This window comes from Prosopis cineraria, unplaced genomic scaffold (genome assembly GCF_029017545.1).
Source record: "Prosopis cineraria cultivar Desert tree isolate PC_DT_omini unplaced genomic scaffold, ASM2901754v1 PC8, whole genome shotgun sequence".
Classification (NCBI taxonomy): Eukaryota; Viridiplantae; Streptophyta; class Magnoliopsida; order Fabales; family Fabaceae; genus Prosopis; species Prosopis cineraria.
Genome location: NW_026555339.1, coordinates 12,290,597 through 12,313,610, shown reverse-complemented (window position 1 = coordinate 12,313,610; position 23,014 = coordinate 12,290,597). Strand labels below are relative to the sequence as shown.

Here is a 23,014-nt window from a genome sequence, read left to right as displayed (position 1 = left end):
CTAATGATGACAGCGAGGATTGGACAACCACTTCCACTAAGACTAAACGGCCAACTTCCATTGGGACCAGACCGATGGTGACCATTGAGACTAAACCCATGGTGACAATTGGGATAGGACAACTGACTTTTACTAGGACATAACGATCGACTTTTATTAAGATAGGAACGGGATAAGTGATTGTTAGGTCCCCATCATTGCTGTAGATCAAGTTCATATGGAAGTCGGTCATTTGATGGTCGTCGTCGATCCAATCTAGATGGAAGTCGGTCCTCCAATCTTGACATCATTGTTGATTTGGTCCTAATGAAGCCGTTCGGTCCTCGTCATCATTGTTGATCTGATTTGAGTGAAAGTCAGTCATTTGGTCCTCGTCGTCGCCTTTGGTCCAGTCCCAGTGCAATTCAACGTCTGGTCCTGATCGTTGTCGTCGGTCTAGTCTCGATGAATTTGGCCATCTCGTCTCAATCATTACCATCGGTTTAGCCCCAATGAAAGTTAGTAGTCCCACCTCGATTAATGGTGGTAGCTTGTTTCTGTCAACTTCAACAGTCCGATCCAATTACTATTGGCAGGTTGATCGAGCCTTCATGAATTTAGGTCAAATTACAAAAAAATTGAGTTAAGATTTAAAATAATAGGGGTTTAGAAAGGATTTCAAATTACAAAGAGATTAAAGTAAACTTAGGATTTGAATTTGAGTCCTAAATCCATACATTTTTAATTACTCAAATAATGGATTTAATTCAAATCCAAATTCAAATCAAAATCCATGTACATTCAAACATATCATAGATGTATTTAATGTATTTTAAAATTTTAGTTAGTCAAGGATATTTTAGTCATCACAAAAACTTGTTCTTGGATAAAAGTATAAACAATCACATTCCTAAAATTTAATTTCAAAATTTCGTGATCTCAATGGTTATTTGCAATTTTCGGATGTCTTTGTTTGTGATTTTCCCTTTCCTAATTATATTTATAAATAATGCGAGTCCACCTAACCATCACGGACTGCGCTACAGAGGAACTCCCCCTTCTTTCTTCTCTCCCTAAACCTGATCTGATGCCCTAGAGCTCGTGGCATCTTGGTAAACCCTTCGACTTGGCCCCGAACGACACTTAATTGACTCAGTGTATAGCTTTGTTCCTTTAAGCCATGCAAGTTCTCTCGAATGCTCGCCGATTTTCTAAGGCATTGCATTCTCAGATTTTTCTCAACTCCTATCATTTCCTTTCTTTTGACCTTCAGAGCATCGGAGATCCTCACTTGGTCACTTCATGGCGGAACACCAGAAGCTTGCCTTCAAAGGCCCCTTGGTTCTCAGGTGGCGTCCATGTCTTATGATTTCCGTATAAAATTTTGGTACTTCACTCTATAGTTTTTTGTTGATTTGAGTTTTTTCTGCTACTTACTTAATTGAATGATTCATTGACACAGGGACGACTCAATCATTGACAACTGAATCATTGCCAATGCACTTCTTGATGTCAAAATCATTTTCTACGTCAAGAGCAAATACTGATGAAGGGGATACAACAGGTTCTTGATTTTAATTTACATCATTCCTTTAAAGATTTTTTTTTTTAAGTGTCCTTTTTGGATGCCTGATTTCCAGTGTTAAATGCAGAGGCCGTGAAGGAACTGTATGACAAAATGCTGGAATCTGTAAATGTTAAACGATCAATGCCTCCAAATGCTTGGTTGTGGTCAATGATTGAGAAGTGTGGGAACCATGATGATATTAGACTTCTGTTTGACATTTTGCAGAACATTCGCAGATTTGTTAGTTTCTATTCTTTCTTCATTGGCATCGTCTGCTTCAAATTAAATTAGTTGTTTCTTCTCTTTGCTATAGTGATCATTTTAATCTGTTTTGGAAGCAGAGGCTGTCAAATCTTCGCATTCATGCAAACTTCAATGACAACCTCTGTCGTGAAGTTTCTAAAGCATGTGCTAGAGTAGGAGCTCTTGACTTTGGTGGGCATACTGAACCTGTTCCTGTTGTTTTTTCTGGGTCTTCTGTTCTGCCAATCATGCTTTATCGTCTACACTGCTTAATTAGTTGTCTGTTGGATAATTTTTCTCTTATGAATTAATACATGCTACTTTGTTATGGATATGAACTATTATTTGCATGTTACAGAAACATCCAATGAAATTTTAAAAGAATTTTCTTAAATGTTTATGCAGGAAAGAAAACCTTGTGGAAGCATAATTTGTATGGATTGACTCCAAGCGTTGCATCTGCTCACCATTTGCTGGTATTGTTAAAATACTGAAATTCTAAATGTTTTCATTCTGTCTCAGATTTGCAACTCGTAAATTACCAGCAGTTGATTGCAGTCATATGCTAAGAATCACAATGATAGTAAACTGTTAATGGAAGTGATGAAACTTATAAAGACCAATGACCTACCATTGCAACCAGGCACAGCAGATATAGTTTTCAGGTATATTGAGATTCTGGTGGTTTCATGCTTTTATTTAGCAGCGTAAGAGTTCTCATATGCAAAGATTAAGTTTTGCATATGCCCTAATACTGCACCTGGTTTGGCCATGTGCAGCATTTGTTACAATACAGATAATTGGGAGTTGATTAATAAATATGCAAAGAGGTTTGTTAGGGCTGGTGTAAAACTTCGACAAACCTCGTTTGACACATGGATGGAATTTGCGGCAAGAAAAGGTGGGTATGTTTTCACTTTTCTTTTTGATTTTCTATGTTGCTTGCTTATCTAAAAGCATTTCTGTTGATTCTTTTCTGTTTGAGTTGAAATTGCATCTTGTTGAATTTGATTCATCTGTTGAGCTTTATTTTGTTTCACTGTTTCTCTTAACTGCCTCTTTTTTCCCACATTGCCAAAGTTGATTTTTCTTGCTTTGAAGAAAAATAGGCAAAGCCCCAAAAGCCATATCATGAATACATAGCAACGTTCTGGAGCAGCAAAAGTGTTGCTTGCTGTCAAATACGTTTTTGCTCGTTCTCTCTTGTGCTCTTTATTTAAGTTCTACAATTAAAAAACCTCTTCTTTTCAAAGAATACTTGTTTTATGAGAAACTGCATGCATGGAAACCTGCATGATTGAAAGGTTGCACCATTCTGTTTGTTTGGGCTTGCTGCATCAGTTGCTGTTGATGATGAATGTTTATGAACCTTTTGATGTGCTTATTTGTAGGAGACACAGAATCATTGTGGAAAATTGAGAAGCTGAGATCTGAGTCAATGAAGAAGCATACCCTGGCAAGTGGTTTGTCATGTGCCAAGGTAGAAATTTATCTATGTTTTTGTCTGAATTGCTAGTGGTTTTATTGAACTTTGGTTACTGAGTTTATTTGCTGTATTTACAATGCATTTCATCATGTTGGGTCCTAAGTGATATTATAACCAGAAATTTGGTCTTATTACTTCTATTTCTATCAATTTCATAATCTGCAGTCATTAGAACAGAATCTAGGTGTACATTTTCTATAACTTACAGTAAACTTGCCTTCTACTCTCTGAAGAGATGTTTAGATTACAAGGTGCTCTCCTTTATCGTGACAATGTACATCAATTCTTCTGAAGTTAAACATGATAAAATACTCGTGGGAAAAATATTCATTTCTTTTATGAGAAAGTACATTAAAATGAAAAAGGAAAAAAAGAGAATTTTTTATTCCAATGTATTTATTTTGTTTTTTAAAAACTATACATTCAGCTTATTCTAAATTCAAAAATTGACTATTATATATTGGTCAAATACATGTTTAATACTTTTTATGTTTTATAAACAATAGATAGGCAGGTATTTTGATGTAGGGAAGATCAATGCATCACAAGATTTGATTTCAGGGGAAAGGAGTGTAATTCATCTTGAAATTTTTCTTTTTTCAATTATGGAAAATGTGGCCAGTCTAATAAAATTTTACCTTTTCTTCACATAAGTTGCCCAGAACTACTGCCTACAGTTGCTTGGTACTTAGGTTGGGTCATAAGTCATAACAATGTTACACTTTGAAGCAACTTTATGTTTATGACTGTGCAGGGTCTTCTGTTGGAACATAAACCTGATGAAGCAGCAGCTGTCATTCGGGCCTTAAATGAGGTATGTGTGGTGCTGTGCATGTTCTTTTGTGCCTGCAATGTGTTATTTTACCTGATAAAATGAAACAAATAATTGCAATAGCATTTAGAAATAAAAAGTGAATAGATAAAATAATTTGGCTATGCCCTGAATTATAGTCCTAGAATTAGAAAAATATCCTTTAGATAAAAGAAAATTTATGTCAAGGTGTAACGCAAATATGTTTTCAAAGGGAACTAAAAACTAAATTGATTCTGCACCAACATGGGTGATGAAATTTTGTTCTTTTCAGCTATTTTTGGAGAGGTGTTTTTGGAATTTGGATTTTATGATACCATTATTCTTGACGGATCTTAGACTATTGTCAGATTCAGAGAGTCATAGAAGAAGATAGAGAGGAAATCGAGAGAAGAACATGGAGAACAGAAGGATCAAAGGGGAAGAGATTGAGAGGTATTAGAGAGGAAAGGAATTCTAAGAACTGTGAGTTTATTAGTCTGTCATCATGCCATGCATTCAGACGTGAGGATTATATATATATATATATAGAGAGAGAGAGAGAGAGAGAGATATAGGGACTTAACCATTAACAGAACCCAACGGCTACTTAACACACCTACAGTACCTAACGGCTAAATCCCCTAACTAACTAATGTCATCATTATAAAATCATAACAATACCCCCCTCCCAAAAGACCTTTGCCCCCAAAGGTCATGCTGAACTATTGGGAAAAAAAACATTAAACTCTTAGAAGCTACTGTTCATTGTTCTCTGTCACTGTTCACTGCTACTGTACACTGTGCTGAATAAATGGAAATAATGAGTTGAGCCCAAAAGCATTTTTAGTAATCCTCCTCTGTACCATAGAACAACAAACAAGTGGGTAGGGAAGAGTTGAAGACAAAGAAAAGCCCAACAAGACAGATTTTTCAATGGGCTGATTGTAACATCTTTGAGTGATGTTGGCCCATGCAATTATCAATTCAGAAGCTGGTTCAGGTTCAGTAAGGATGAAAGGTACAGCTTATGCGTCTGAGGTTTCCACCTACATGGCAGAATAGCTCTTGACTTTTTAGGACCTAGCGACATGACCTTCTGAACAGAAAAATCACGGAGTAGTTCCTTTTTCTTTCTGGAAACTTGAACCCATGTATTGACTATCGGTGTTGGCTGCCATCCACTAAAATTAATCCCACTTGATATGAAAGGTAGCTATCTTTGACCCATGCACCCATGTGTGCAAACCCCCCCCCCCCAAAAAAAAAAAAAAAAACCCACTGAAGCTTACTCTCACATGCCCCCTCTGTTGCAAAAAGTTCACCCAGGTTTTGTAGCCGTGAGAAGTCTAGAGTCTTTAGATGGGTATGGGTAAGACATACACACGTTGATAAGAAGACAAAAGGGGGTGGTGATGATGGAGCAAACAGCCATGAAGCATTTGAAGTTACAGAATCAGATTGCAATGGAGAAACCAGAGAAGACAGCAACGATGACACCCTAGGAACAAGAGACAGCAATGGAGAAGCTTGTGGTGGCAGCAGAAAAACATAAATGGGTAACGATAGGCTGATCAGAAATAGAGATGAAGAGAAAGTTGGAACAAAGGGTGACGATGGCTTTGCAGGTGGGCAACATTGATGTTTCGAACAGTGTTGGGTACCCAAACTCAAGTCAAGACTGACGGTTTTACCCACACCAACAGTGAAAGAGCTTAAGAAGTCATGTTTAGAGATGTTTGAGCCTACTTTACTTTCCAACTCACACAAAGAAACCTTGAAATCATTGCCATTATCTTGCAGTTCTTGCACTGGTAAGGAAGACCCAACTTCAACATCAATTGTCCTAGGTGCAGGATCCTCATGATTTCTAATGCCATTCTTAGCTTGCTGATTCCTGCAATCTTGTAGAGGGGTAATTCCTTCATTGTTCCCCAAAATCTCTTGTGACCCATAGTTATCTTGTAGTGCCTGTGCCTTTTCTTTTCTGCTTGACGTGTTAGCTTGATTTCTTGCAAGATTTCTTGCAATCTTGCAAGACTTCTAGTTTCTTGCATCGTTCTTGGTTTGAAGAGACGAACTGGTTCTACAAGTTTTGGTTTGAGCCCAGCCACATATGCAGAAACCAAATATTTTTCTTCCAATTTTAATTTGCTGGTGTGGCTATCAAAGAATTCATTGAATTCTTTCACACTTGCCCGCTGACGAAGCCACATCTGGTGGTCATCCTCATATTCCTAGAATGAATGGTGTGCCATGGCCGAGGATGATTGGCTCTGATACCACTCTTAGACTATTGTAAGATTCAGAGTCATAGAAGAAGATAGAGAGGAAATCGAGAGAAGAACATGAAGAACAGAAGGATCAAAGGAGAAGAGATTGAGAGATATTAGAGAGGAAAGGAATTCTAAGAACTCTGAGTTTATTAGTCTGTCATCATGCCATACATTCAGACATGAGGATTCTATAACGGCTAAATCCCCTAACTAACTAATGTCATCATTATAAAATCATAACAATGGATCGTGAAATTAGTCTGAGGTGTGAGCTGTTGCATTATAACTGAGGTGTCACTTTGGAGATGTCAATTTTGTTCCTTCATATATTTTTGTTTTGCTTGCTCTGCTAAGATGGTGGTTGTGTTTGATTAGATTGTTAGGGAACTAGGTTATTTATATCTTGTCTTTCTTTTGACACTATTGGAGTTTATGCTTGCCAGGCTTTGCCTGATGCTAAAAAGACAGGCATGAAGGATGAACTTCAGAAGCTTGTATCTGAGTGGCCTTTGGAAGTTATAAAGCACCAAAAAGAAGAGGACCGAAAGGTATAACTTATTGGGTTGTGGAAGAAAAGGGAGAATTGCCATTTAGGAATTCCTAATGGAAATATTTCCAGATTATTATTTGATTCTCCCCAGTTTTTACTGCTGAATTTGTTGGGTTCCGCCATGTCAAAGAAACTAATATATGATTATACGCTCTTTTTTTTTTTTTTTCCTACCGGACTGCTAGGCATTGGCAGCCTCTTTGAAATCTGATGTTCTTTCCATGGTTGATTTACTAAACATGGGACTGGAGGCAAACGTTAACATGGAAGACCTGAACAGAAAAGATGAAATCCTTCAATAACACAAGTTCAGAATTTGATGAAGGCCTTGTCTAGGAAGGAGCTCCACACAAGGATTATCCAATGGCTCTTGTTAGATAGATACTGAAACACTGACCTCAGCATTTCTTGTTGGTTTAGATTTTGAAATATATTTATTCTTTTTTATGCGAGTCTGTTCCATTTCTTTATGTCTCTCAAGTGATATGCAAATTTGTAAGCATGTCTATGCAATTTAGTTCTTTAACGGCTGAAATTTTGTTGTCACTGGTTTTATTGTATAAATAATCTGGCTGGTCTCTGGCGCATGCAAGAATGTTCTTCACTACGGGTGACATGGAACAGAAGGTTGGTGTTCTGTTTTTCTAGTTACGTTGCATTTGAATTTAGATTCGTGAGGCGAATATTGATGATATTACGTTTTCTGATTTTAGTTTACAACTCCAAATGTGTGTGTGTGTGTGTGTGTGTGTGTGTGTGTGTGGGTGCGTGCATGTATGTATGTGATAGTTTCCTATTTCATTCATATTGCTCTGCATCCTAGATTCCTAGTGGCCACTTTGGTTCCCTCGTTTTGTTTCCTTCATTCACATATTTTGAGAAGTTCTTAACTGCAAACTGGTGATAGTGAGCCTTTTTTTTTTTTTTAATACAAGGGAAGGCAGTGTGTTGGAATAGGGGAAAAAATTATTCCTTAGGAGCAAACATGTCTCTAGTAAAATCAAGCTGCATAAACTTCACACTGAGGAGGGGCTCTCTTTAACAACTGTTTCCTCTGTAATCATATCTTGAGCTACTTTCGCCAACCAATTTGCATAATAAATTGTTTCTTTGCTAATATGGTCATATGAGACTTCCCAATTTTGCATGATCAGATATTTTATTTCTTCAGCCATGTTGAAGCCGGAAGATTTCTATTATGAAAATCGGAGATGTTATAAAGTGCTTCTGTGAAGTTCGAGAACACTCGAACCTTCTTGTATCCTTCGTTTCAGCAAAGCTGCAAACATTCAGATTTTCTAGATCATTTTCGTAGTAGTAATTGGGTAAAATCCCAATTTTTTCCTAAAGCCACATCCCCAGCTACCATTCTTGTCTCGCCTTCACGTGTAGCTTTACTCTGTGGCTTGATTTGGATGGAGAGAAAAATAGGGTAAAAATATGATGAGGAAATTAGGGGAGATTTTCTCAAAATTAGTAATTTTTTTGGGTCAATGAGCAAATTATTTTCTGAATTTTAAATCATTATAAATTTTAAATTCATTTATTGTACAAGTTTTTTCAACTTCTAATAACGGTGCAATTTGATTTGTCCTATTATTAAAAGTTAACTTTAATTGTTAATAAAAAATAATATAAAATGTTCAAAAAGTATAAAAAAAGGCCAAAAATAATTTTGGTCCTTGTTTGAATTTTTTTGGGTCCTTTATTATGATATTTTTTGGTTCTTTTTTTTAATAATTTTTTATGTTCATTTTTGACATTTTTGATCAACCAATGTTCAAAATTAAATTTGATTAGCGACAAGTTAAATTATATTGTTTTTAAAAGTTAAAAAAAATTACATAATAAATGAGTTTTTGATTTATGGCTATTAGATTTAAAATTTAAGCAGATAATTTGCTTATTTATCAATTTTGTTAATTATTTTTAGGATTTTTGTTTTCATGGTTGTCCTATCTCTCTATTTTTCTCCACATCAATTGTAGGGTAAGTGTTAATTGATCCATCCATCTTCAGTCTAATCCACCCAGTTCAGCTTCCTCCTATTGGCTCTTAACGTGCTTTGTCCACTTCTTAACTTGTCTTTGAGCAATTCTAGTATCGTGTCACTACTTACTTCATGAGTAGCTTGGAATGTTGTGTCCTTTTCCTTGACCTCCATGCTCCCAAGAGCTTTGCTGCAATGAGCCTTGGTTTTTGAGTGGGTCTCTATCCGCGTTCTTGTGTTAACCCCTTTGCGAGTTCTTCCACCTTAAAAGGGGGTTGATTTCATCAATTTGGCATATGAACAAAGATTTATTAAAAACAAAAAAAAATTTATTGTTTATGTTCTGTTCAAGGGTTGAGAGTTAGAATATAGAAAAAATTTAATTAAAGATCATTGATGAGACTTAATTATTAGTAGATTTTAATTTTTTTTTTGAAATTTCAGTTTGGTCTGAAAGAATTAAAGTGAAAATAATTTTAATAGTAAAAAGATTAAACTACCTTTTACTTGTTATGTAGAATTATTAGTTGTTAATTTTTTTTATTTTACTTGTTAATATATTAATGAGTTTTAAATTATGTGAATTTACATGTTAATAATTATATAAGACTTTGCATCATTTGTTTGATTGTAAACAATAACAACAGTTGTAAATTACAATTAACGTTAATAAATTAATAAATAAAATTAATAAATTAACAATTAATGTTGCTTTGTTTGATAAAATGATGTAATTTACAAGTTTTATAAATTAATAAGTAAAATAAGAAAATTAACTAATAATTTACATAATAAGTGAAAGGTAGTCTTACCTTTTTACTATTAAAATTATTTTTACTTTAATTTTTTTAGATTGAATTGAAATTTTAAATTTTTTTTAAAATTTACTAGTGATTAAGTCTCATTGATAATATTTAATTGAAATTCTAATATAATTTGGGATAAAGAGCGGTCAGATGGTTCCGAATTCCATTGTATGATTGTGAATTGGATATAGCCAGAGGGGATTTGATTGATTGATTCAGCCACAAGCACGTCAGAATATTGATGATAAAAAGTTATATTTTGCCAATACGTAGAAAAATAATAATCATATTTTAGCGATGCGAATTGAGAATTAAAGTTCCTTTGCATGACTCTTCCTTTCAAAAGCATTCATTTTATGGTTTTCATTCTTTGTTTGGCGGCGGGAATATTGCATTGTGCCGAACAAAATTCCTTTTGCGAGAAAGTACCAAGCATGTGGATGAAAAACAATCTCGTGAAAATTGCAACTTGAAGCCAAAGAATATGGATAATTTAAAAATGTATTTTTTATTTTTTTAAAAAATTCTTTTTTTATAAAAAAACATTAATTCAATTATTTTGAGATGAATTCTTATTGGTTACCCCGTTGATCGGTTCACTCAATATCTGGTTCTAAGGGTTGTATTGGAACGGACCAAGTGCCAAATCTTGGTTTAATGAACTGGCCTGTCCAGGTTTTAAAGACATGTTAATTTGACATAGATATGATTAATTTGATTAATAGTTACTATTATTATTATTAGTTAACTAATTAATTGACAAATTGAGTGTCTCAAAATAGTATAAATTGAAATGTGTGATCCACTGAGACAAAGTTAGAGATGATGAATAATAAATTAGGCGATAGTGGAGGAATAACAAATTAAAAGGAAAAATTAAATTAAATAAATAAACAGTTTTAGTAAAATTATTTAAAAGCAACGTTGCTATTTAAAAATATGCCTATGATTTGTGCATTGTTTTAAAAAACTGGATTGAATTGGACAGTTGAACTAGTTGAATTGTCGACTGGAATCATGAATGGTTCAGTTTTAACCAAAAAAATAATTTTTATGGTTAAGCCATTAGTGAGCCAAAAATTAGAGTTAAACTGGGAATTGGAATAGTTTTATTGAAATCTGTACTATTGTAAACATAATATTAATAAAAGTTTAAAAAAAATTAAAACTTAGACCTCCAGTAAAGACCAATTTCATTTTTGAACAATTTATGTGTATATAATATAATTTAAGATCTTATATATATATATATATATATATATATAAATAAAGATTTTGACAACTATAGGGGTAAATGTAGATATTGTACTCAAATCTAATTTAAACAATTTACCAAGTTATAAAATGATAATTTATAATTTTATTAACTTATAACCATATTATGTTATTTTAATATTTTATTAACAATTGGATATACAAATGTAGATTTGTTTCTTATATGTATTTTATATATGCATTAAATATTATTTTTTATTTTATTTTATTTTATTATTATATTATCAATTTGACTACTGGTAGAACCATAGGAATCAAGAACCATTAACTTTTCTTGTTTAACATCATGTCCGCCTTTCAAAACATTGGTTTTATGTTATAGGAGTGGCAAGTGCTATACATAATTATATATAATTTGAAAAGATGAAGATTTATATATTTAAGCATATAAATTAAATATATTTTTATCTAGTCAAATAAATTTTAAAATGTTAATAATATTGATTAAAAGATTTTATTATAGTATAAATAATTTATAAAAAATGTACTTCCTTAGATTGATTGGAAATCAATAAATTAACTATATGATTTTATTTTTTTTTAAATGAAAAGGCTTATATACTTATCTTTATATATGTAATATACTCTTGTCCAATCAAATTAAAATAAATAAATTTTAAAATTTTAATAACATTAAAAAATAATTTATTATAATTCCAGCAATTACAATTAATATTTTTAGAATTTTTTTAAAAAATTTTTTTAAGAGAATATCAGTATTTGGATTTATCCTTACCTTAAACGGATATTTGCAATCTAAGAAACGCTTATATGGATACGTGATATGATACAACATGATTTGGTGGATGGATGTTTCAATTATCACAATTTTAAAATTCGTAGATCTATGAATAATTATCTTGAGTTTTAATTAAATATTTCTAAAATAATATAAAGATAATCTAAAAATATTTAAAACAATCAACCAAAGTATTTAGCTCTTTGCCTTTTTAAGTTTTTAAGTAATATATAGATATCTTTTGTTGAAAATAAAAACAAAATCATAATAGAAAGAGTAGAATGTAATGTGTATCATGAAGTACAGTTGTGTATTGTATCATATACCTACTAGATATATGTGCGTTTATATTCCATATATTTTAACTACCGGCATCTCATACAACTATATATAATTTCAAAAATTCAATCAAAATTAGATTCTCCTTTCGTTAAAAAATATAAGGCATTTTTAACTGAATCTCATCCCCCAATAACTTTTTAACTAACCCTATTTTTTTATATTTATTTCTATTAAACACCTTACAATAAATATAAAATTGATTAAAAATATCATACATTTTTGAACAGAGGGAGGGAGTATGTAGTATATTTTTGAAGTCAAAATCTACTTTAAACCTCAAATTTTATAAAACTTCAGTTGAGTGCTTTAATTTTATAAAATATTTTTTCAATCTTCTAATCATAATATTATTAGATTCAAATAATTTATTTTTATGCTAGTCATTTTTATTTTTAAAAAAATAAAATCAATAAACCAATATTTGATTAGAATTTTTTTTGCTAATATTTAAAAATTCAATATATATTTTTTTTGTTAATAAATCTAAATGTTAGAGTAAAGTACGGGGGAAAAACACTTTGTAATGTTAAAGGATCTTTGATCTAATTTTTTTAAAAAAAATCAATAATTTGCTCCAACAATCCCAATTAATAATTGTTAAACATTTTTTAAAAAAAGTTTTGTTAGAGAATATCGCTCTTTGGATTTATTGTTACCTTAAATAGTTTTATTCTACAGCATTGCAATCACAGTGCCATTTTTTTCATCTGAACGACGATCCATTCTGTGAGGTGCAGCAGCAAAATGGAAAGTGATGGCAACGACGTCGTCGGCGGCGACAGTGAACTACGGAGGAGAGGGTGTACGTATCGCAAAAACGACTTCCTCCCTGAGGAGTCGTTTCGGAGCTGGAGCAACTACGGGAGGGCGCTTTTGGATACTCCCTTTCGGTTCAAGGATCGGGTCGTGACCCGCTCCATGGATCAAACGGAGCTCGTCGAGATGAAGTCTCGCAGTCAGGGCGAGATGAAGAAGACGCTCAACTGGTGGGACCTCATATGGTTCGGCGTCGGAGCCGTCATCGGAGCCGGAATATTCGTGCTGACTGGACTTGAAGCCAGGGAGAAGGCCGGGCCGGCGGTTGTGATCTCTTATGCCGTCTCCGGCGTCTCCGCCTTGCTTTCCGTCTTCTGTTACACCGAGTTTGCGATCGAAATTCCCGTTGCAGGTGATTCGTTCAACTGATTCCAATTACTACGTGATAGTGTTAGTGGTTAATTTTCTTTACACAAATTTTCAAATAATTAATTAACTTTATCCTATTTTAGGATGTGACTTAGAATATAACTAACAATACTTTCAAATTAAAATAGAGAGATAGGTTTGTAAATTTTTCATTATTGATTATAAATTTATAATTAATTTTTTTATAACAAGGGAAAATAAAATCCTACATAATAATGCAAGCTATTCAAACATTTGCGTCTGGGTCAGACTGGGTGTGCGGGAGAAATTTCACTATCAACCTCAATAGTGAGGTTTGATTTTTTTTTTTTTTGACCAGTAGAGAAGACTTCGTTAAGAAATAGATAATACAGAGTTCAATAACAGAGAGCAAAAGCTGCAACTAAAAGTCATAACTCATAAGCCAACAAGGCAGAGACATGAACAAAAAAAGTGAGGTTTGATTGAAGGGTGAGTTTTTAAATTTATGATAATTTGATTTGATGTCTTTAATATAAAATCAAAAAAGTTATTTTACCTAGAGAATAGCAGGGATTGTGTGCACTGAATATGTACATAAATTATGCCATTGGTAGATAAAAAAAAGTATTTGTTTTTAAAAAGGAAATTATTAATATATCTATTCCATTTTCTTGATACATACATATATATATACATATATATATATATATGCATTTTCCATTTCAATTTTTTAAAAATACTTTTTCATATAGTAAACATTTTTATTTTGCAAATAAAAGTTTAGGTAATCAGTTAAAAAGCTCCTTCAGGGAAATAATCATAGAGGTATTTACCGATCTTCTTCTATCAACGAAGTATTTGGCAGTAAAATTTGAACTCATCAATTATTATACATCAAATCTTATAAACTGAACCAATCTTTACTTTTTGCTTTGCATATAGAAGCACACTTGAAGTATTAGATAATTTACGATCTCAACTCGTTTTTATGACTATTTTCGTAAAAGTGGCTTAATTTAGTTATGCATGTTTATTTTTGAACTAATTAAATTAAGGGTCGTTTATATTTATTTGTCATTTTTCAAATTTGAAGCATGTCATTGTTTCTTAAAATATTAATACTTAGTTTATTTAATTAAATCCAACTTAGCTTGAAATCCAGAAAGCAAAGAACGAAGTAAAGAACCCAATCTGTTCATTTATTTCTTTGAAGAACAGTGTTCAGTGTTCAGTAATGTACTTCTTTGTTTTCTCAGGCGGGTCATTTGCCTACTTAAGGGTAGAGTTAGGCGACTTTATCGCCTTCATAGCTGCCGGAAACATACTTCTCGAGTACACAGTCAGCTGCGCCGCCGTGTCCCGGTCATGGACCTCCTACTTCGCCACCCTCTGCAACAGAGGCTCCGACGACTTTCGCATAATCGTTCCCGGCATGAACCCGAGCTATGGCCACCTGGATCCCATCGCCGTCGTGGTTCTAGTCATCATCTGCATCCTTGCCGTCTTCAGCACCAAAGCTTCCTCTCGTTTCAACTACGTCGCCTCCGTCATCCACGTTGCCATCATCATCTTCATCATCATCGCCGGTCTCATCAAAGCCAACCCTCGCAACTTCCAACCCTTCGTCCCCTACGGACCACGTGGCATCTTCGTCGCCTCCGCCGTCCTCTTCTTCGCCTACGTCGGCTTCGACGCCGTGTCCACCATGGCCGAAGAGACCAAGGACCCGGCCAGAGACATCCCCATCGGACTCGTCGGCTCCATGGTGATAACCACCGGAGCTTACTGCTTGCTAGCAATAACCCTCTGCCTCATGCAACACTACACCGAAATTGATGTAAACGCACCCTTCTCCGTCGCCTTCAGCGCGGTGGGGATGGATTGGGCGAAATACTTAGTGGCCATCGGGGCGTTGAAGGGTATGACGACGGTGATACTGGTAAGCGCCGTCGGCCAGGCTAGGTACTTGACGCATATAGCTCGGACCCACATGATACCGCCGTGGTTCGCTCACGTGGACGCCAAGCTGGGGACGCCGGTGAATGCGACGATCACGATGCTTGCAGTGTCGGCGGTGATAGCTTTCTTCACGGAGCTTGAGATTCTGTCGAATCTGTTGTCGATTTCTACTCTGATCATCTTCATGCTTGTTGCTGTGGGTCTTCTTGTTCGACGATACTACACAACTGGAGAGACGACGAAAGCAAACCAGGTAATGTTACTTCATTTTCTTCCACATTTTTCTTACAATTAAATTATTTTTAAATTAGTCATAATTAAACTAAACCTTCATATATACTCCCTCCATTAAAAATGTTAAAAAATATAAAGTATTTTTAATTTTTTGAAGTGTAATTATTATTTTTTTTAAGTTTCTCTATTAATAAATGACTTTATATTTATTGTATGGTGTTTAATAGGGGTAAATATGAAAAGGTAGGATTAGTTTAAAAATAAGTAACTATTTTATTAAAAAGTGAGATTCTGTTAAAAATACCTTATATTTTTGAATGGAGGAGTATATATTTATAAATATATACACATACATTAATGTTTCTTTAAAAAAATATGAATATTAATATAAAAAATGTTTTACTCCTCCAATCTTATGTTTAGATAAATTTTCAATAAATGCGGAGGTAATATGAATTAATTATATTTTATCCTCTTCATTTGCCCAGGCATTTTTACTGCTCTTAAGTAATATAGTTTAAGATTTTGGGAAAAAAAAATCTGAAAAATGGGTCTTTTAATTTAATATGTTTATCATAAAGAGTAAAATTAAATATAACCTTCTCCAAAATAAATACTTCCAACATGTTTCATTGAATTAAGGAAATCTTAAAACTCCTTAATTATATCTTGTCTAAAACATTAATAAGTTTTTTATTTTACTGCAAGTGTAAGAGGAAAAATTAATAATAAAAATTCAATGAAATGTGTTATAAATTGGATAAAAATATTTTCTCTCATGTAGTTTTTTTTTTTTTGGTGGGAACTGTTTGTGTGTGAGACTTTATAGAGTATCGAACTTCATGAATATATGATCATCTTCTTCTTTGAAGTTTCATTTGGAAGTACATTAGTAGATTACTTTACCATCTAACTTCTGTGAATCTGCAAGTTATATGTGTTTGTCCGCAAATTCATCGAGTACATATACAAACCCTAGCTATTACTTTTTTACAGACAAAGCTCATAGTGTGCCTAGTCCTAATTCTGGCCTCCTCCAGCGCCATTTCCGGGTACTGGGCAATGAGCGATGGGTGGGTCGGGTACGCTGTGGCGGTGCCGTTCTGGCTAGTGGGCACGGCGGCGCTGTGGTTGTTTGTTCCGCAGGCGAAGAAGCCGAAGCACTGGGGAGTCCCACTGGTGCCATGGCTTCCATCTTTATCAATAGCCATCAACATCTTCCTGCTAGGCTCCATAGACAAAGACTCGTTCATAAGGTTTGGGATATGGACGGCATTACTTTTGGTCTACTATGTCCTGTTTGGCTTGCACGCTTCTTATGACACTGCCAAAGAGCTTGAGAAGAACAGGCAGATTGCTTCTTCTATGACTGATGATATTGTCATGGAAGAAGGTGTTGTGGCTTCTTCTCCTGCACATCCAGCTTCACAGAACAGGTAGATATCTGTCTATGCATAGATACAAGGGAAAGATTTTATTATTATTATTATTATTATTTGTACTTAGAATTCATCTGTTACTATTCTTTTCTTTATTGCTGAAGTGTACGTAAGTGCTGGTTTTTAGGATTTTTTTCTCCTTTCTACTTTTTTTTTGGCATGACAGTTTTCAAGAACTATATATCAATCAAGTTTGTTATACATGGCACTTGGAATCTGATTTTGTTTTAGTTTTAGGAGTAGTCTCACAATTTCTCTTCTCTTTTATATGATTATTTGATTAAATAATATTCAAATATTGTCAAGTCAAATTGAGGATAACTCTCCCAAAAGTATTTCGCTCTTATTACCATTGTTGCCCTTTTCTCCTCTCATGCTACTCTGTAGGCACTAGTGCAAAACATAATTTTGACTACGCATTTTTTGTCATAATTTGTTAAAAAACTGTGGCAATATAAGACATCAATGGCATAGATGTAAATAACAAGAAAAATGCATCATTCTTTGCCACGGTCGTAAATCAAATTGTCACCATAAATAGATATTAAATCAAATTAAATAATTACATTACATTAGTTAAAATAAATTTTCAATTAAATTTTTTATTGTTTTTTATTAAAACACATTTAATTAAAAATAAATGATAAATTAATTAAATAATTTAATTAAGTAATAATGCCTGCAATCAGACACATTTATATGTCTGTAATCATACACTATTAATTATTGAGTGTTAAATTAAAATATTTTATATTTATTTTTTAATTTTAATTTTATAAAAAATATTACCTAGAATGCACCATTAATATTTGTCTTAAATAAGACATGTTTTAAATTAAACATAATTTACCGCGGTCAGCACTACCGACACTTACGGTGGCCTGAGTGGTGGCGTAGTGATGGTGGCGGCGGCCGGGATATTCATAGGCGTCCTTTTTCATACAATATCATGGTGATGTGTAAAAGGAAGACACTTGAAAATCATAAAGTAAGAATTATAACAGTTTAATCAGAAATTTTGAGTTCAAGTCCGAAGAATTAATGCATTAACCTTAAATATTTCATGGCAAAGCTTGCTACCTGACAAGGTCACCGGCTGTATTCAAATTAATTTGGGCTCCAATTAAGTACTCCCAGCTTAACTTGAGGCAGACCCAAAATATTAAGTGCCCCAACGGCTTAACAAAATATTATCTAGAAAGCAAAATGAGAAATGTTAATGTGTCTCAATTTTTATTTTCACATCATCTTTATAAAAAGAAATTTTGCATGTACCCAAGGGTTTGCTAATTAAAAAGCATAACGTTGGTGTCTGTGAGATGAGCTTGGGATTTAAATCCTCTAAAATTAAGATTCCAGAATTTAATTATGTAAAGTTTTTTTAGTATTTTATACTTCATTATCTTATATAAAATATAAAATTTCTTTCTTTTCTTAAACAGATAAACTTCAAATAAATTTACATATATCAATTTCAAAGGATTTAAACCCAATGAGCTTGACAAGGAAAAGCACTTTACTATGCAAAAAGAAGCAAATTCACTCATTATCACTTATTAATTAATGAAGCAATATTAATAATTCTTTAAATTCTGTGTATTTAAGGATGTGTTATTATTATTATTATTATTCACGTGCTTCTTCTTGTTACTTTCGTCGCTTATTTTACACTGTTCACTTGCATTACGCAAGGTTCATGTGATAATTTCTATGTCTCACTGCCTCCAAAATTTCTTTCTATTTTCTTTTGCTTCCCTTTGAATCTAATCTATTCTCGATAGGGTTTTATGTGAATTTAATTGCTTCAAAAAGTGCACTGACTTGTCTCTTATATATGTCCACAATTTGTGTTGGCTATTTTTCTTTAATTTCTTCTATATGAACAATATTTATTACATAATACTTTTTTTTTTTTGGATTAGGATTGTGGGTTTGGATGGTAGCGTGGGCCAAATCAGTCGACCTTTTTTTCTAATCATTTTTTTAACAAAAAAAAAAACTGATAAGAGTTTCTCATCAAAACAATTTCCTATATCTATTATTCAAAATCATAGCATAACTATATGTAGAAATAAAAACAAATTTAAGAAAAAAATCGCAAATATAAACTGAAAAGATTGTCAAATTAATATACAAATAATAATAAAATCTTACTTTGACCAAACATCTAAATTTCAGAAGTTGATTCCTTGTCATTTGTTTTTCTGGTAAAGATTCTTGGTCTTTATCTCTCCATTTTTTTTTTTTTGCCATAGATGATAAAACAAAAACACGAACTATTATTAGTTAATGGATAATAGTTAACTACATGAAAATAACTCGAACGCGAAGAGGAAAGGGAAAGAAAATGTCTAAGTGTGTTTAGGGGTGGGAATAGATTAGGCCCTTAATAAGAACCTACAGCCTAACCTAACCTACTTACTAAATGAAATCAAGTCAGATTCAAGCTTTTAATTAAGTCTGTTTAGTTAACTAAGCCATGTCTATTTTTTCAAAGCCTAATCTATGAGACAAACAAGCTTGCCTATATATATATATATATATATATATTATGTAATATATCACAAATCAAATACATCAGTTTCACTATTTAATTTTTAATCAATCTATTTTTTTATTTTTAGTTATATTTTCAATCATATTAGACCTATATATTAATCGTAATGTTGTTATTTTATTATCATATTATATTGTAGTTGGTAAATCTTTTTTAAGTATTATATATTGTAATTAATAAATTAGGTTATATATTGTATATTATAATAGTTTTAAAATATATTAATTTGAGACATTTAAAACTAAAATGCAAACTTATTCAAGAGGCTTACTTTTAAGTAGGATTTTAAATAGGTTTTTAGGCCAAGTTAGGCTTTAAGTAGGCTTATGCCTAAACCATAAAAAGAGTCTTATATAAGTTTCAGATTAAGTTTAGTTCTTTGATTTACCATATTGGCTTGGGCATATTTGGCCAAAATTAGCTCGGCCTAGCATATTTTCATTCTTAAGTATGTGTCTAGTTTACAATTTATCATAAGTCTATTTGTCAAAATAAAAATTGGTTTATGTAATGGGATTATATGTAATTATTAATTAATATTTGTTAGGTAAACTTGATTTGTTGAAAAAATTATAAATAATATAAAATTTATTATGTTAAATAAAAAATAATTTTAAATAAAATATTATTACATTTTGATTTAGTTTAAGCTATTTATATTATAAAAATAATTTGACCTATCTAATAACTTTTTTAAATTTGCATGTAAATATAAGGGGGGAATGACAAATAAATTTTATTGAAATAATCAAATGATAAGAGAGTATCACAATATGAAGTAATTATTATGAAATCCCTAAGGAATTATTTCACATAATTTTTGGTTTAAATGAAAAATTGATCTCTAAATTATAGGTGCATGAATGTCTGGTCCTAAACTCATTTTTGTTGTAATATATTTAATATTACCTTTATTGTCAACAAATGTTAACTTTGATCATTAATTGACTACAAAATTATAGAAAAGACCCTCAAAAATTACAAAATGGAATTTATAATTTTTTGTCATAATTTTTTAATCAATTAACAATCAAAGTTAATTTTTATTAATGATAGGGATGACATTGCACCATTTTAAAAAGTTAAAGGAGATTATTGCACCAAAAAAGTTTATTATGTTTTTAGATGCTCCTGGACATATAATTTAAGAGTAAAATTGCACTTTAATTTTTTTTTTTGCAAAATTATATTTCTAACCCTAAATAAAATTTTAGAAAATGTAGTTTTTAAAAAGTGAATTGAAGCATATGGGGCTTTCCCGAAGCCAAAAGATAATAGCATATGAGACGGTAACATGGCAATAAAGAACGTTGTTAAAATGGCTAACCTTTAGTAATTAATGCCAACGTCTTTTATTTTTTAAGCATTCGTTATACTAAGCTTGCTCTATATTAAGTTGAGAAGGTTTTAACACGAGGCCAAAATTAAACCGAATCAAGCCGGGGTCAAGACTCTTTCATGTAAAAGCTCTTTACCACCAACATTACTATATTTCTCTGAGCTTGAATTTGAAACATTTGATTAAAAAAGTCAAATTTTCTTATTTGTTGAACCAATCATTGGATCCACTATTTTTCAAACTTAAAAGCAAGTGGGGGATTTTCCCAAGTTGACTTTGGGCTTTTCCTCAAATTTTTTTTTGTAAACGAGCCCAACAAGTCAATGATGGTAACATTGGAAGAACTAACAATAATCGTATCATGATAAGGCTAGGAGTCATATATTTAGGTGGAGTTTGGTATGGTATGAAAGCGTGAACCTTAGCCGCAGGTATTACAACAGGCAAATGTATGGTTGCGGGGAAAAAAAGGAAAAAATGATTTTTATATTAAAACAAGGTTTAAAAAAAGCGGGTGGTATATTCTTTCCATTTTGAGTAACACAATTGAACATAAAAATGCTACTCCTTTTGATCTTATTTATAAATTATTTAAGCATGTTTCATCGGAATAAAAAAAAACCTTAAACCTCATTAATTTTGTTTTAAAAGTTAACAAGTTTTAACTTTTACCTCTAATGAATATTCTTAAATCTCATTACTGACATTTTCATTCAAAGAATTTAATGAGGGCATAAATGTAAAGAGGAGCATTGAAAATTGACAAGTGTCTTATATATAAGATCAATTTCTCTCTCTCTCTTCTCTGCCCTATAAATAGGACTAGAGGAGTATTTTTTAGCAATTTTTTAAAAGTCAGACCGTCTCGATTTTTATGATCTAACCGGTTAAACCAGCAGTTGGATCAGTGATGTCATAACTAAATAAATAATATTAAATATATATAATAAATATAAGAACAAATCTATGGTATGTTAATAAAATAACATAACATGACCGTAAATTAATAATTTTTTAAATTATAATTTTATAACTTATCAAATATAGGTGGGTCTTAATTGAATTAGATATGAGTAGATTTAAAAGTATCAACATTTGCACCTATAATTGTCAACATCTTTATAAAAAAAATAGTTTCAAATCATATTCTATACATGTGTATTCTCCAAAAATAAAGTTAACTTTTAGTAGGATCTAATTTTTAAAATTTTTATGCTTTTTTTAATATTATATTTAAAACTGTTCAGTTTTTTAAAAATTGCTCCAATTTTTGATTCAATTTTCATTTTCAGATTAATAGTGGATCAACTTCAGTCCAATCCAACTCAATTATAAAAATAATTTTTTAATCTAAAATGAGTCGTTAACGGCTTTGATCGACAATCCAACTGTCTAGTTTGGTCCAGTTTTAAATAATTGGTTCTACCACACGGCTGGGGATTATAAGATTACTTTTTTGGTTTTTTTTTTGTCATGACTTTATTCTGTTATATTATACATACAAATAACTTTATTATGTGATTTTAAAATTTAAATATTCACTTAATTTTAAATGAGAATTTTTACTCCCTCATTAGTTAGTTATTTGTAAAAAAAAATGTGAGCTATTTTTTTTAAACTACCCCTTCTTTCAATTATTTACATTAGAGTATTACCAACACAGCTTATACATTATATAATCTAGAAAAGAAATAATAATGATGGACACAAAAATTGATTAAAGTCTACGATCAAAACAAACTATTTAAGTATCTCTTACATTTATGACATGATGAAATATATTTATTAATTCTTTTAAAAAAATTTGCCAATGGCTCGAGTTCATAATGTGGGAATCTGGGTTAACATGCTCGATACTAGCAAATTTCTAAACTAGTGTTTGACTATTTTAATAAAATGTTTTGTTTATGACTAGTATAATCACTGTTTGATTATAATTTTGATAATTAATATTTGAACAAGTACCTTAACTAATGCAATGCTTATAATTAGTGATGGATTGGAATATCTGTAATTAATTTTAATTTTTCTAGTAGTGATATATGTGTCTGTATATATATTAAATTTGTATGTGATTTTAACATTTAAATATTCACTTAAATTTAAATGAAAATTATTACTCTTTTGGGTTCTAAACAAAGAAACTAGTTAATCGATTCATATAAATTTAAAAGCTTATATGATTTAATTATATGTAAAAATGTTTGTTAATTTTACAAAATACCCATCTTTTTATCATTTATATTAGAGTATTATTATACGTAATACAATTTAATTATAAGGATAATTTTCTGGCC

General features: G+C 31.8%; 2 protein-coding genes across 3 annotated transcripts; both read left to right on the top strand.

The window, feature by feature from the left end:
- Positions 1–1,067: 1,067 nt before the first annotated feature.
- Positions 1,068–7,538, top strand: LOC129317697 (uncharacterized). 2 transcript variants are annotated; one of them, XM_054962050.1, is made up of 11 exons: positions 1,068–1,328; positions 1,442–1,543; positions 1,632–1,786; positions 1,888–1,981; positions 2,195–2,265; positions 2,348–2,454; positions 2,569–2,690; positions 3,181–3,269; positions 4,030–4,089; positions 6,785–6,889; positions 7,077–7,538. In XM_054962050.1, exons 1-11 carry the CDS (start codon positions 1,160–1,162, stop codon positions 7,191–7,193), a joined length of 1,191 nt encoding a protein of 396 aa, XP_054818025.1. In that variant the 5' UTR covers positions 1,068–1,159; the 3' UTR covers positions 7,194–7,538. The 2 variants fall into 2 exon arrangements, with proteins under 2 accessions (XP_054818025.1, XP_054818024.1); XM_054962049.1 differs by having other exon boundaries at positions 1,620–1,786.
- Positions 7,539–12,759: 5,221 nt separating this feature from the next.
- On the top strand, positions 12,760–17,007 carry LOC129319016 (cationic amino acid transporter 1-like). The gene is made up of 3 exons (XM_054964046.1): positions 12,760–13,211; positions 14,446–15,401; positions 16,379–17,007. Exons 1-3 carry the CDS (start codon positions 12,788–12,790, stop codon positions 16,820–16,822), a joined length of 1,824 nt encoding a protein of 607 aa, XP_054820021.1. The 5' UTR covers positions 12,760–12,787; the 3' UTR covers positions 16,823–17,007.
- Positions 17,008–23,014: the final 6,007 nt, after the last annotated feature.